We start from the raw sequence: 13,422 nt of genomic DNA on the forward strand, positions 1-13,422 counted from the left end.
ATATATATATATATATATATATATATAAGGAAAGAACCCTCCAAAATTAATGGTTTCTTCAGAGCAAAAAAAAAAAAAAAAATCTAAACACAGAATTAATTCAAAATTTGAAACTGGTAATTTTCTTTACCCTTTTCAGATATTTTTTTTTTTTAAATCTCTTCACAAAATCTGTGTGTATTTGCAAAACATTCCGGTACCATCAGACTGCACTTTTCAAATCTCCCCAAAAAGTATTTTTACGAGGAATGTCACCCAGCTCTGTGAACAAGAGAGATATACAAAGATAGCCAGACTTTTCATTGGACTAGAAAATTCATCTGGAAAGCTTTTTTGATTTCCAGTACTATTTGGTTTTTGGCCCTAAGAATCAGTGGAATATACCACAAAGAAACCCTTTTGCTGTGTTTTAATGCATGCTTTCTCAACATTTTCATATTTCTTTGCCATTCCTCATCCTGGCCTGCACCTCTTAGGGATCACTGCTTTGGTGTTGCCCCAGCCATCCATCCCACATCCCTTCTTCTGATGAAACATTTCACTGGGTGAAGGCTACAGGTTGTTCCTTAATGTTGAGATACCCTCTACACTTTCAGTCACTGATTCATTTCTGTCAAGCAAGCTTCCAAATTCATGTCAACCTGGGGCCATCCCCTCCGAAGGAAGGGACAGGAGGGACAAAGGTGCTCTCTCCGTTATTAAAAGCTGCTACACAATGGCCAGCCTAGCTGGGAAGATCCTGTGCTTCCAGGCTGACATGGAGCGTGATAAATAAAGGAGAGAATAAAGGAGCAGAGCTGCCTTCAGAAGAGTGCTATGGCAGCATGGCGTTTTAATTATGCTTTTCTCTAGGGTCCATCCAGAAGACCTGAAATCCTCAAGTCAAGTTTATCCTAGGAAGGATGACAGACTACTGAATTTGGATTCCCCCTCAGCTTTATGTGGGTGATGGATGCAGGATTTTCTTTAAGACGTGGTAGAGATTGCTCAGGTTTGGGATGCTGCAGATCTGTTCTCCTCTGTGGTCAGCCCAGAGCCAGGATTTTGGAGTAGGTCCATCGTTTCTTTTACAGTAGGGCCTTAGGCAGAACAGCTGACATTTAGCAGCCAATATTCATACTGTGAAAAAGTCCCCACACTGGTAGAAATCCAAACCAGTGGATCTGTACAGCACCGTACAAACCAGATAGTTTTACTGGCTTGAATCCAAGCACAGTCCAGCTCTGGCAGTGTTCTACTGGTGAGCACCAAGTATTTGCAGTTCTCATTATCTGGAGAAAACAAAAAGAGCTGTCAGGGCTCTTCACTGCATCCAGATCATGGCTCAAGTGTGCCTATACTTCAGTGAGCCCTCTTCTCTACCACTGCTTTATTCAGTCTATCTTAGATGCTCATCTTTGGGCGAAATGAATGAACTTCTGAAAGGACCTCTTTCTATTTAGCGGCTGTAATGGGATCTTGAAAAGATGAGCTCAGTCTTGAATATCTAACTTGTAGATGCCTGAAATACAGCAGGTGAAGCCCAATTTTATCTTTCTTTTCTGTCATTGGGCCCCAAATGCTTTTCCCTAATCTTTGGGCTCAGTAGAGCTCACATGGGTAAAAATCTGCATATGAGATGTCCAATTAGATGATTAAACAGCCTTAAGCTCTCTAAAACAAGTACTCACCACACTCAGTGACATGAAATGCCAATACATCATGGAGGAGCCTTTGGTCTTCTTCACTCATCCTCATATTTCTATTTGGTGTAGGCTGAGCAGGGCAGAGGACCCTGGATATTCTGATTATTCCAACTGAATGGAATTTTTCCCATTTTACTCTTTTACGGTTCTTCTCTTGTGCCCAACCCAAGGGTATCAGGGAACTTTGGTTTGTTAGCATTCTAGTGCAAGAGGGCAGTGGGTCACACTGTTAATTAGTTGTGGAAACTTTGAATAATGCAATCCAAACCTCCAGGGACTTTATGCATTTATCTGGGTAGTCAACTAAGAGCCTGTGCTTGAGATAATAACTCAAATTTGTGCAGCCAAAGGTTTCACAGTGGAGCTTGTTTTTCTTCACTATAACCAGCTGAGATAGCCACCTCATCTAAGCTAAATATCTAGGTCCCTCCCCTAGAAGTCAGGCTGGGCTTTTTCCGCTTTCAAATAAAGATACATCCCATACTAAGAAAGATATCTGGTATTTAAGACAGATGGCATCTGAAATCTCTGGAGCTACAGGAGTTTGTCCCATTACTGTGCTGAAAAGGGAGTTCTTTCTATGCATCTGAAGATATTTTGCCAGTCAATGCAATTTTTGAGCATACACCTAAGAGGCATTTGTCGCTCACTAAATTAAAAATAAACCACAATCAGCTTACAGAAGTTCTCACACCTCGTCAGAGCACTGGTCCATAGCAGGAACAGTGACTCAGAGGTAAATACTATAAAATGCAAAAGGAAAAATTTCCTACTGACTCCCAGGAGCTTGCAATGGGGTCTCTTTGCTAAACTTTCAGTTGTTTTTGCCTGGGGCCTCATCAAGACTCACTACTTAAATTTCTCTGTGCTTGAAAGGCTCAGGAAGAAGCCACTGAGAGAGAAAGAGGCCCAGCATGGGCTGGGTTTAGCCTGGCAGGTGTCTGCCCACTTCAGAAACCTTCAAATATGTGAGCACAGAAGGGAAATTGCTCTCTAAAAGTATTTCTACTGAGATGGACTGTGGGCCAATAATAGTAACGGTGATGACCATGGGGATATGTAGCACCTGAAAGGAAGGAAACCAAGGGAAAAAATAGGTTGGAGAGAGAAAGATAAGAGGGTGTTGGGAGGTTGAATGCATATGGTGGCCACCTTCAGCTGTCTTGTTGCCTGATCTTGGAGGCTCAGGTAGACACGTGTAAAGTGTTCCCACATCATTCTCAGGGAAGGCGTGGCCCAGCTATTGGAGATCTAACGTCCTGACAAGTTTCATAGCGGGCAAAGACCTGCATATCCCCCCCCCCCCCCCCCCCCCACCACATGGGATACCCAGAAAGGCTTTCTTCTGTATCAGACAAGCAATTTGTATTTTGGATGCCCTTAGTATGTACCAGCTCACTCAGAGACTCACACAAAGTGTCCTCACACTGAGTATTGTGCTGCCCTGTGTGGGCAGCTTGGGGACAGCTTCTACCCCATGCACTGTTGACATAGAACTGTGCTCTTCTGGTGTAAAGCAAGGGTCAAAGAGATTGTTGAATAGCTTTGAAGAAACCTGCTCCTGTTTTCGCTGTACCACAGAGAGGGTGTTCTTCAATATGCTGAGATTCCAATCATGCCCACACTGGGATGTCCTAACCTTAGCCCAGCAAAATACTTTTTCAGGCAAGAAAAGTCCCCCTCTTTCCTAAGAAACTTCTGTTGTATCATGCTTTCTGTGGGTTTATGTTGCAGACGACCTTATCCTCCTGTCACCAGCCAGCTACAAGGTCACCTGCTGTTGAGCATCTTAGGCCAGAAGAGATGTGTGCCCATGAGTTCATAGGCTGGTTTCCTCACACATCCAGATAAAAATACTACTTTTGCACACTCAGAATCTCTTTCAAGTGGGGCAGCATCTCAGCTTTCATATTCATAAAGAAGCCTTTTTGCTTACAAAACCTTTCACCCCTATACACTCCCCACCTCTTCTTACAGAGGTCGGGGATGCAGCTAAATTCCTCTCTCTGAATTAGAGATACATTCAAAACCTCCCATGTAGCTACAAAACTTCAAGAAATCAGGGCACACACCCCATGGCTACTGACTGCACACACAAACTCCTCAAAAACATGACCACAAAACCTCTGTCTCACACATGTACCTCTTCACACACAAAGGTGCATCACCCTCTCTAGTACACACATGCATTCCTCCCATTAACTGCATTTCTTTAATGTAGCCACATGTTTAATGGAGCACTTTTTTTCTCTCATGCACACTAATGCAACACATTTAACACCCTCCCCCCCCAAAAAAAAATCCTTTTTATCCACAAAGTAACTCCTGTTTATTTTTCATTCCCCCATCTAAGCTGTTCTCACAGGTATGTCCACTATTAACTCATATACATATCTCCCACATCCAAAGTCACCTCAAAATAATCATTTCAGTCACTTCAGCCCCACAAAAAATTCTTCAGCAAGGCACCAAACACTGCTCTGACAATTCCACCTAGCAAGGCATTTGTTGTTGAATGAGTTTTTCCCCCCATGAAAATCAATTCATGTCTCCCAAGAGACATTTGCTTCCCTTCCCCCAGACTGCAGCCACCTCGACCTCTACTCAGCCCCTCTGCACGCTGTAGTGGAGGCTCACGCATGCATCCCCGAACATCTGCATCCCTGCTATCGCACTGCAGCATGCTCCGTGCTTCAGAGATCCACAGGTAAGTCCAGCAAGATCTCATCTTTACTGGTGCTGCACAACGCCTGCGTATTTCTCTCATGTCTGCTTCCATCCCTGATGCTCTTACATGTTTTCTTGCAGAAAAAAGGGAAGAAGTCTTTATTTTTTAAGTATCCCTGCAGATGTTTAGAACCCTGCAGGGCTTTTCAGGGAACACAGATTTCCCATGGCTTCAAGATCACGGTAGTCCACAAAAATAAACAATGATTTATTTTTATTTTTTTTTTTCCCCCCAGGCACCTGTATTACTGCTTGCTGCTACAATGAGCTTATCGAGTGATGACAAGGGAAAATGTGGTTATTAAGGATAACTTTATATAGTAAGTCATGTCCCTTCCACATCTTCACATAGGCCAGCTGTCTCTGCATGGCCTTTTTGCACCCAGGACTCACTGGAATTTGAGCACACATCATCTCAGCTAATTTTAGCTGCTGAAATGTTGACTCCCAAATACCTGTTTCATCTCTCTCTATAAACTGCATCTCCCAAGGATGATTCAGTCCCTCCCAATATAGGTGTTTAGCATTACGGCAAGGGACAAGCCTCTAGAGAGTTTCTCTTTGCTGATTATAGATGATCTGTTTCAGATCAATGATCAGCTTTCCAATGATGAGCCAATCCCATTTCCATAACAATACCAATTTTATCCTGTTTTGTATCAGCATTACTATTTTTCAGGAGAACAGGATGTATTTCTGGCAAAATGTGCCCACTGCTAAAAGACAGAATTCAGGTGGGAATTAATCGGATATATGGAAAATTAGATATATTGCTACAAAATCTTTTCAGGATAGGACCATTCTAGAGAAACACTTAAAAGTAGACTTCCTCATGGACTCAGTCAAACTGTTACAGAAAAACAAAGAAACAAAAAAACCCAAACCCTCTTTTTTGTAAGTTGCAAACAACATTTGATCGATCACAATCTATTTTGAAAATTTCTAAGTATTAAGTCAAATCCTATACTCACATGTGTATGTAAGTAACATTAAAACTTTAGAATAACTGCATTTACTTGAGGGGACGTATCTAACATTTAGGCCACTGTAACTGGTACCCAATAGGCACCCAATACAGACCACAACCATGAAACAGCAAGAGAAAGACAATAAGAAAATCTAATATGATTCTGGAGTGTAAAATAAGGCTCTTAGACCATTATCATGACAGCAGACTATAACAGTCAGGAAAATTGAAACAAGAAGTACTTTACCATATAAATATTTTACTTTTGAGACTTTTTAGTGTCTAAAAAAAAAAAAAAAAAAAGTGTTTAAAAATTCCAAATACAAAATTGCACAATAAGGTTTGAAAATTAATATTAACAGTTTGAGACATTCCCATCAAAAGATGCATCTTGATATTTTTTAACATTTTGTTTTGATATGAGGTTGTTTTTCTCGCCTTTTTTTTTTTTTTTTTAACTACCGATTGTCTTCTGCATGAAAACAAGATCCAGCCAGTTTCATCCTGGAATGCAGAAATGGGATGTTTGGAGAATTTCAAAACTCATTAAAGTATTTTTTAAAAATGTTGTACAATGATCTAGGGAGGTATTCTGATCTACACCAGATGGCCTGAGCTCCACCAGAGCTAGGTTTATGAAGCAGGAAGCAGTGTCTTTGCCAGACCCAGCCCCTGTACACAAATAGTTTCAATTTTGACAAAAGCATTTTTTGATTAAAAACATTTAATTCAAAAATTCCCAGAAAACTTCTCTAGAGAATATCATCTCCCCTTTTGGGAAAAAAAAAAAAAAGCAGCAAACAAACAGACCCAAACATCTACCAGCACTTTGCCTAGTCCAGTTTTCTGTATAGTAGATAATGGAATAGTCTCTGCAAAGATTAAGAGATGTTATCACAGGAGTACTGGGTTTACTTATTTTTTAGAAACTTAAGACATGTTTTTTAGCACTTTAAAAAAACGTTAGAGTCCATAAGTGCAAATTGTGTTGGAGGGAAAAAAAAAAAAGAATTTGCATAAAGAAGTGTGCTGTCAGTAAACTCAAAAAAAAAAAAAAAGCAGAAATAAGTTGGTTTCAAATCCTGTTTGGATTAAAAAGTATTTGATGATCCTGAATCTGTCTTGGCTACAATGATGCATGTATATTTTTTGGGAGGTATCAGTTAGGGATTTGTATTTCTAAATTACGACTCATCTCCCCACTGGACTTAGCTGCCCTTCATACCGCAGTGTCACAGTATCCCAGCTGAACATTATCACAATGTCACAGTATCCTGGCTGAAGCTCTCTGTGCCCTCAGAGAGAAGTTATGGCAATTATCTCCTCCTCTTTTCACAGTGCAGGAATTTTAAGTACAGAGATGCTAGCAGGGAGCTGGATCCCACCACGTACCGCTTGCCCAAGGTCATGGTGGAAGTTCTTCTCAGAGCCACAGCAATATCTCTGATGCCATTACCTTAAAAGCTAGCTCAAAACTGAATTCCTTGTAATTTGACTTTTTCTTGATATAGTTACAAATGATTGCGCTTTTTTTCACCGGTGTTTAAACAACAAGAATTGCAAGGTGTTTATGATTCAAGGTAAGACAAATGCACTTTCAGTACTGCCTCTGTTAGAAATCCCCAGATGCAAGAGTCATTCCCGTGTGCAAGAAATAAAAGGTTTCAGCAGCACACGATTTACAAGCCAACCATGAGACCTGTTGTGGTGCACTCAGGAGGCATGCTGAAGTGACAGAGTAACATATTCCCTGTCTCACATAGCTTCTGTGTTTCCCTGAGGGAGAAACTACATTTTTTTAGCTAACAAGAGAGGATCCCTGAGACATTCATCCCTCATCTCAGCTCCATGGATGGCAGTGAACTCTGTCTGTTTTCTTCTTTGGCATTATCCAGTCTTGTTTCCTGTCCTCTGGTTCACCTTAAACACAGGTGACCACCAGGACTCCCCTGTTGGTTTCTCAGTTCCTTGTAAGAAACAGGAAAGAATCTCACTGCTTTAAACTAATCAACAAAATAATGCTGATTGACACCCAGCTGCTGGATGGTCCAAATCCCCATAAGAAAATAACCTGTGAGATGATGCAAAGCTCTTCTTCTTTTCCCTGAGGGCAACACCTTTTCCCAAAGGACAATTCCCAGAAGACAATACCTTGAAAAGAAATCTTGCTATGTCTTGCAGTGTCTACCTGTCATGAGGTACTTACTGTGCAAACACTATGGGAAAGATATTCCTAAAGATGCACGCAGGAGTCTCTGACATTGCAGACGGAGCAAAGAGGAACTACTCATTTTTAGATCTTTATTTGCTTATTGCAGTTTTATAAGTCAGGAGATCACTCTTTGACAGTCCATTTCATGTTCATTTCCATAGGCATCTATAAATTTCTTCTCCTTATCACTCTCTGAGAGAAATTTCTTTTGAAATAAGAGAGTCACTCTCAAATATCTGCTGAAGGGTCGATTCCCATGGAAAAAGCATTTTGGAGGGAAGCAACATCTCCAGCATAATTTCACCTGAATTATCTACTTCACGGCTTTAAAACTCTGAGTGTTCCCTAAACATTGGCAGTTTCCTAACAATGGAGTAGTTCACTGAAAGGGCAATGTGTTGCCAGTTAGGCAGCTGAGGATTAGTGACCCCAAATTCTCTCAAAACTTATTTCTGAAATGACCTTGGAAATATAATCTTGTCCTTACACATTTGAGCAAGACTTCAGCAAATGCTGCTGAGATCAGCAGTGACTCTTTCCAGCAGAGACTTCTGAAGGAGAAAAGGAGGAGGAGGAGGAGGAGGAGAAGGAGAAGGAGAAGGAGAAGGAGAAGGAGAAGGAGAAGGAGAAGGAGAAGGAGAAGGAGAAGGAGAAGGAGAAGGAGAAGGAGAAGGAGAAGGAGAAGGAGAAGGAGAAGGAGAAGGAGAAGGAGAAGGAGAAGGAGAAGGAGAAGGAGAAGGAGAAGGAGAAGGAGAAGGAGAAGGAGAAGGAGAAGGAGAAGGAGAAGGAGAAGGAGAAGGAGAAGGAGAAGGAGAAGGAGAAGGAGAAGGAGAAGGAGAAGGAGAAGGAGAAGGAGAAGGAGAAGGAGAAGGAGAAGGAGAAGGAGAAGGAGAAGGAGAAGGAGAAGGAGAAGGAGAAGGAGAAGGAGAAGGAGAAGGAGAAGGAGAAGGAGAAGGAGAAGGAGAAGGAGAAGGAGAAGGAGAAGGAGAAGGAGAAGGAGAAGGAGAAGGAGAAGGAGAAGGAGAAGGAGAAGGAGAAGGAGAAGGAGAAGGAGAAGGAGAAGGAGAAGGAGAAGGAGAAGGAGAAGGAGAAGGAGAAGGAGAAGGAGAAGGAGAAGGAGAAGGAGAAGGAGAAGGAGAAGGAGAAGGAGAAGGAGAAGGAGAAGGAGAAGGAGAAGGAGAAGGAGAAGGAGAAGGAGAAGGAGAAGGAGAAGGAGAAGGAGAAGGAGAAGAAGGAAGTCTCATGCCCTTTGGAGGAATCCTTGGAGCAGAACCTGAAAGCAGCAAGTCATGCAGGAAATCTGGATTTTTGCCCAAGTTTCTCTCTGCCTTCCAAAACACACACACACACACACACACAAGCACACAGTTTCTTTGCCATTCAGTTGGGCTTTTTCTGGAAAACCGCGGGAGGCATCACTGGCTCCCTTTAAGGAAGTCCCAATCTGGTGATGTCTACCTAAGTGATGCATTCTAGGCAGTGAGAAATGAATTCAATCCATAGTCCAAGCCCACTCCAAGCCTGCAATCTAGCCTTGGCCGTTGGTTAGTCAGTGGTCAGCCCCAAGTACAATCTAAACTTCCCGGCATCTACCTCCATCATTGCCTGCGGAAGAGCAATAAGTTTCCCACTGAGGTCAGTGAGTCTTGCATGCAATCAAATTTGCTATTTTAGGGATAAAACAGCACAAACAGGGCTGAACGTCCTCAGATAAAATAAGATTCAGCTTTTAGTTTCTCTGTTTAGCAGACTCCCCCAGTGACTTTGCTCCCACTCTTACTCTACCTTTGGCAATTGCCTTTGCTGCTCACTTTCTGCTTAAAACCAAGAGCTGCTTTTGGACAATGTCATCTCACAGCATTGAATACACCACCCCCACCAAACCCACCATGAACCCAAGCTCCAACAGCCTGCTTCCTCCCATGCCAGGTTAAAAGATACATACTTTGATAGAAGCTGGGTTAAATTCAACTTCTTTTTTGGGTTCTGGTTCTGCTGGTTTAGGTGCTGGTTTGGGTTCCTCCTTCTTAGGTTCGGCCTTCTTAGGTTCAGGCTTCTTTGGAGGCATGTTGGTTTGCTGGTGGGCTGCTTTAGAAAGGGAGAGAAGGAGACAGACAGACAGGAAAGAGGTGGCTGCTGCAGAATAGATCACCAGCGCACACAGGTCTTTATCCCTGTCCAGTCTCTTGAAGTCACACATTGTGTCACTCTCAGACCTGTCACATGCCAGAGCTTACAATAGGGCCAGTGCTATAAAAGGAGAGGACATTTACAGGGCTATTTTAGAGCCATCATATACGGCATTGTCATGAATTAGCACTTAAATGGAAAAAGAATTTGGGGGTTTTAGGATGGAGGCTGGCCCTGGGTCAAACATTTTTGGTGTGTGTGTGTGTGTGTACATGCGTGTACATGGGGGAAGTTGGCTTACGACCCAGGTCCCACTGAGAGGTTTTTGTCCTCCCCAAGGCCATGCTGACACTCTCCTTCCCATCCCACTTTCAGCACACTGTCTCTCTTTCAGGCTGGATGGGACCCCTGTCCTTTGTTGTGCTGTGGTTCATCAAAAGACAAGCACAGTTTTATATTTAGATGTGAGGATAGAACTATATGGGAGGTTGACCATCAACTTGTCAGCTGGAGCAGGGGAGCATTCACGCCTCACATCACACACTGGTTGCTCCCCGGGAAGGTGCAAAGAACCGGTATTGCTTATTGCTGAATGCATCTAAGGAACGGGGAAACACACACACATACACACACGATCTGGGATAGTACTGTGTGTCTGTAAATACATCCTCATGGCTGAGATTTTCCAGACCATTTTAGGGTCTTGAATGTCAAATTCCTATTAAAATAACTAAGATAAGGGTATCCATCTGAAGCCTTTCTAATCCCAGCCTTACTTTGATTTAAATACCCCCCCTTCAAAGAAAAAACAGAATTTTCAGTTTGGATTTGCTTATGTCATTTTTCTAAATCAGGAAGTCAATCTCTGAAACATGGTTGGTTCCACATTGTCTAGATTAATTATTTTTCAAAAATAAAACATCATCCCATGTAACGAGACAACCCCCCACCAAATCACAATATATTTGAAAAGGGGTTCTACGCTGGCTTTTCAAATCAATATCAGTTGAATCATAAATGCTTGTTTTGCTTACTCTTTCACCCTTATAATCTACCATTCAAACCCCTTTGAGACCTGCTTTTCCTGACACTGCTGCCAGCCTGACCCCTCAGTGCCTGCCTCTCTGCACTCATCAATCTTTGCTGGAAGAAAGTTTGTGCTTTATCCCGCCCAACAAATCACAGCACATCCATCATAGCACAAGCAGCTTCGAAGTGGGACGTGAATACTGCACAGAAAGCTGGCCACTTCGGTTAAGCTGCTATCTCCACCATGGCTTCAGCAAGTGAAAACTGTTGGGGTTCTGAGTGCTACCTGAGTGAGAACCTGCTTTCTGATTCCATGTTTGAGGCAATGCCTCAGTATTTATTGCAGTAATAAACACATCGATGCAATAACATGATTATCGCGGTAATGGTAATTTGTGGGTTTGGGGTAATGGGAAGCAAATCTCATTCCTCTAATCGAAGAGGACACTTTGAGAATGCTGTCTATGACCAAGCCGGTGAGGTATTTTGGTGTTTCAGTATTTCAGGGACAGCCTGGAGAGCTGCATTTTTCCATGCAGTGTGTCACCTTCCAGGAAACTCAATTCCAGTCAAAGCTGGTAGTAGAGAAAGGATGTGTCTCCATGAGAAACTGTGCAGAGATCTGTCTACTTACTCTGACTAGACCACACTCTAGTCCTGCCAATAGTCTTCAGTTCACAAAAGCCACAAGACTCCCTCTGATGGAGCCCACCAGTCCCAACTGATGTTTGTGTGGTCATCTAGGGAAGAAGTTTCTGACAGAAGCTTATCAAATTATTGATCTACTCACTAAACCAGCACAGCCAGAGGAGAAGTTCAAATTCACTGTGGTAGAAAGCTACATTTGGTCCCTGGGTGATCAAGTGGAATTTGTATTGGAGATGCAATGGAGATGCAACAGAGATGCACTAGATGATCCCACCAGGCTGCTGTTGCAGAAGGGCCTCAGTCTTCCATAGGGTCTGTGCTGTAAGTTCATACCTGCCAGTCCCATCCATGTCCCAGATCCCATAGGGTATCAGAAATGGCTCTAGAAACACTTATGCAGGCAAATTAATCCCATCCCCTGTGAATTATTAAACTACAGGACACCCACACAGTTCTGGAGAGGCCACTGTAGACGGAGGCATCTCAAACGACACTAGATACTTGCATTTAAGCAACTGAGAGAAGACACAGATACCTACAGCTGAAAGAGATGCATCATCCTCACACTGAATATATGGACTAGATTTCTGTTGACTGTGATGGGAGCGGAGCCACATAGTTCACATAATGATATTTACATTATAGACACTTAAATTCAGTGAGATTAACCATACAAGGGCTGAACTCCATCTTCTGAGATCTTCAAATTGCAAAGCCCCAGACTACAGGTTTTTCTGCAGGTTTCTATTTCTTGTTTGCCCAGGGCAAGCAGGAATTAGATGTGGAAAGTGTCTGATGTACCCTGCTGATCAGAATAACTGATCCCTGCAAATCTTGCAAGCTGTAGATATTTCTGCCAAGAAATTACAGAAATCATGCATTGTTTTCATGTCCTGTAAAAAAGTTTTGCCGCACTGATTTCTGCATTGAAATGAGTCATGGCTGCCGAATTGTAAGAGCTTTCTATAAACCCAAAGAAATACTAGGGAGTAATTTCACCATGTTCCCCTGCTACAGACTTCTCAATTAACATTGCAGGAGCCAGCCCAGACCCAGGAAATTCTGGGTTCTGCTAATTCGAAGCAGCAAGACTGCAGTGTAAATTAGTGTGTGCTCTGAGAGCAGCCGTAACCATAAGGACAGCGTTTGAGCAGGCACCAGCCTAAGCGTGTAAGTGTGTTTTATCCAATATTTGAAAAAGCCACCAGGTCTTATTCCTGAACTGAAAACAGAACTGGAAAATGTCAGGCAATTAAGATGCCAACAGCAGCTCAACAGCAGCTTGGAATCTTGTCACTTCCACCTCTGCAAGATAAGAAGAGACCATAATAACAAGGAGAGTCATATTTCACTTTCTCTTCCAAATTGCACAAATCAGTCATGGCTGTGGTGTTTGTTAGTGGTTGGGTGGTGGGTTTGGTTTTGGTTTTTTTTTTTCTTTCTTTTGTCCCCTCAGCTGTTCTTTAATAAAAATACATTAGAAAAATAATAGCCAAGACAATCCAGAAAGGTGGCTGAAATCTCACTCAGTCTGATTCTCAGTCAAAATTCAGTATATACCCTCATACACAGATTATTTTAATAATATCAGTATCTACTGTCAGTATATATCAGTATGTACTGTCACACACAGATTACCTCATTATTTTTTAAAAAATATATTCATGATAAAGCATATTTGCAGTACAGCTGTCTTGACACAGTTCGCAGAAAAGATCCTTTGCCCTTCTGTCAAAATCAAAATGGTTTCAGTATCCAACTGCTTTTTGTAAATTGTTAGTTCTGCTTGGAGAGGACGCTTCTGACAATGCCAAAAGATCCCAGGTAAATACTCCAGGATTCTATTCAGCCTCCTCCCTGTCTCTTCTTCTAGACCCATGGCATATTCCCTTCTGACTTCTGTTTACTTTATTTGCATAGACCTATCAATGACCAAAATACTCAAACAGATCAGCCCTTTCTTACAGTTTCAGGTAGTTCTTTCCTTTTTCATCACAACATAGTGTAGATGGCAGGCAATAGCC

The 13,422-nt window shown here is 42.2% G+C and overlaps 1 protein-coding gene across 2 annotated transcripts in view; it reads right to left on the minus strand.

Annotated features, from left to right (window-relative positions):
- The window catches only part of MYL3 (myosin light chain 3), a 36,454-nt gene extending 26,695 nt beyond the window's left edge, over positions 1 to 9,759 (minus strand). Inside the window, exon 1 of one of the 2 annotated variants that reach the window (XM_026842391.1) lies at positions 9,537 to 9,757. In XM_026842391.1, coding sequence (XP_026698192.1) covers positions 9,537 to 9,659 — 123 coding nt within the window. In that variant the 5' untranslated portion in view covers positions 9,660 to 9,757. Of the gene's footprint in view, positions 1 to 9,536 lie in introns of both variants that reach the window. The other variant, XM_026842392.1, reaches the window with a different exon arrangement.
- Positions 9,760 to 13,422: the final 3,663 nt, after the last annotated feature.

The sequence above is a fragment of the Athene cunicularia genome (assembly GCF_003259725.1).
Source record: "Athene cunicularia isolate RWA chromosome 2 unlocalized genomic scaffold, athCun1 chr2_part1, whole genome shotgun sequence".
NCBI classification, from domain to species: Eukaryota; Metazoa; Chordata; class Aves; order Strigiformes; family Strigidae; genus Athene; species Athene cunicularia.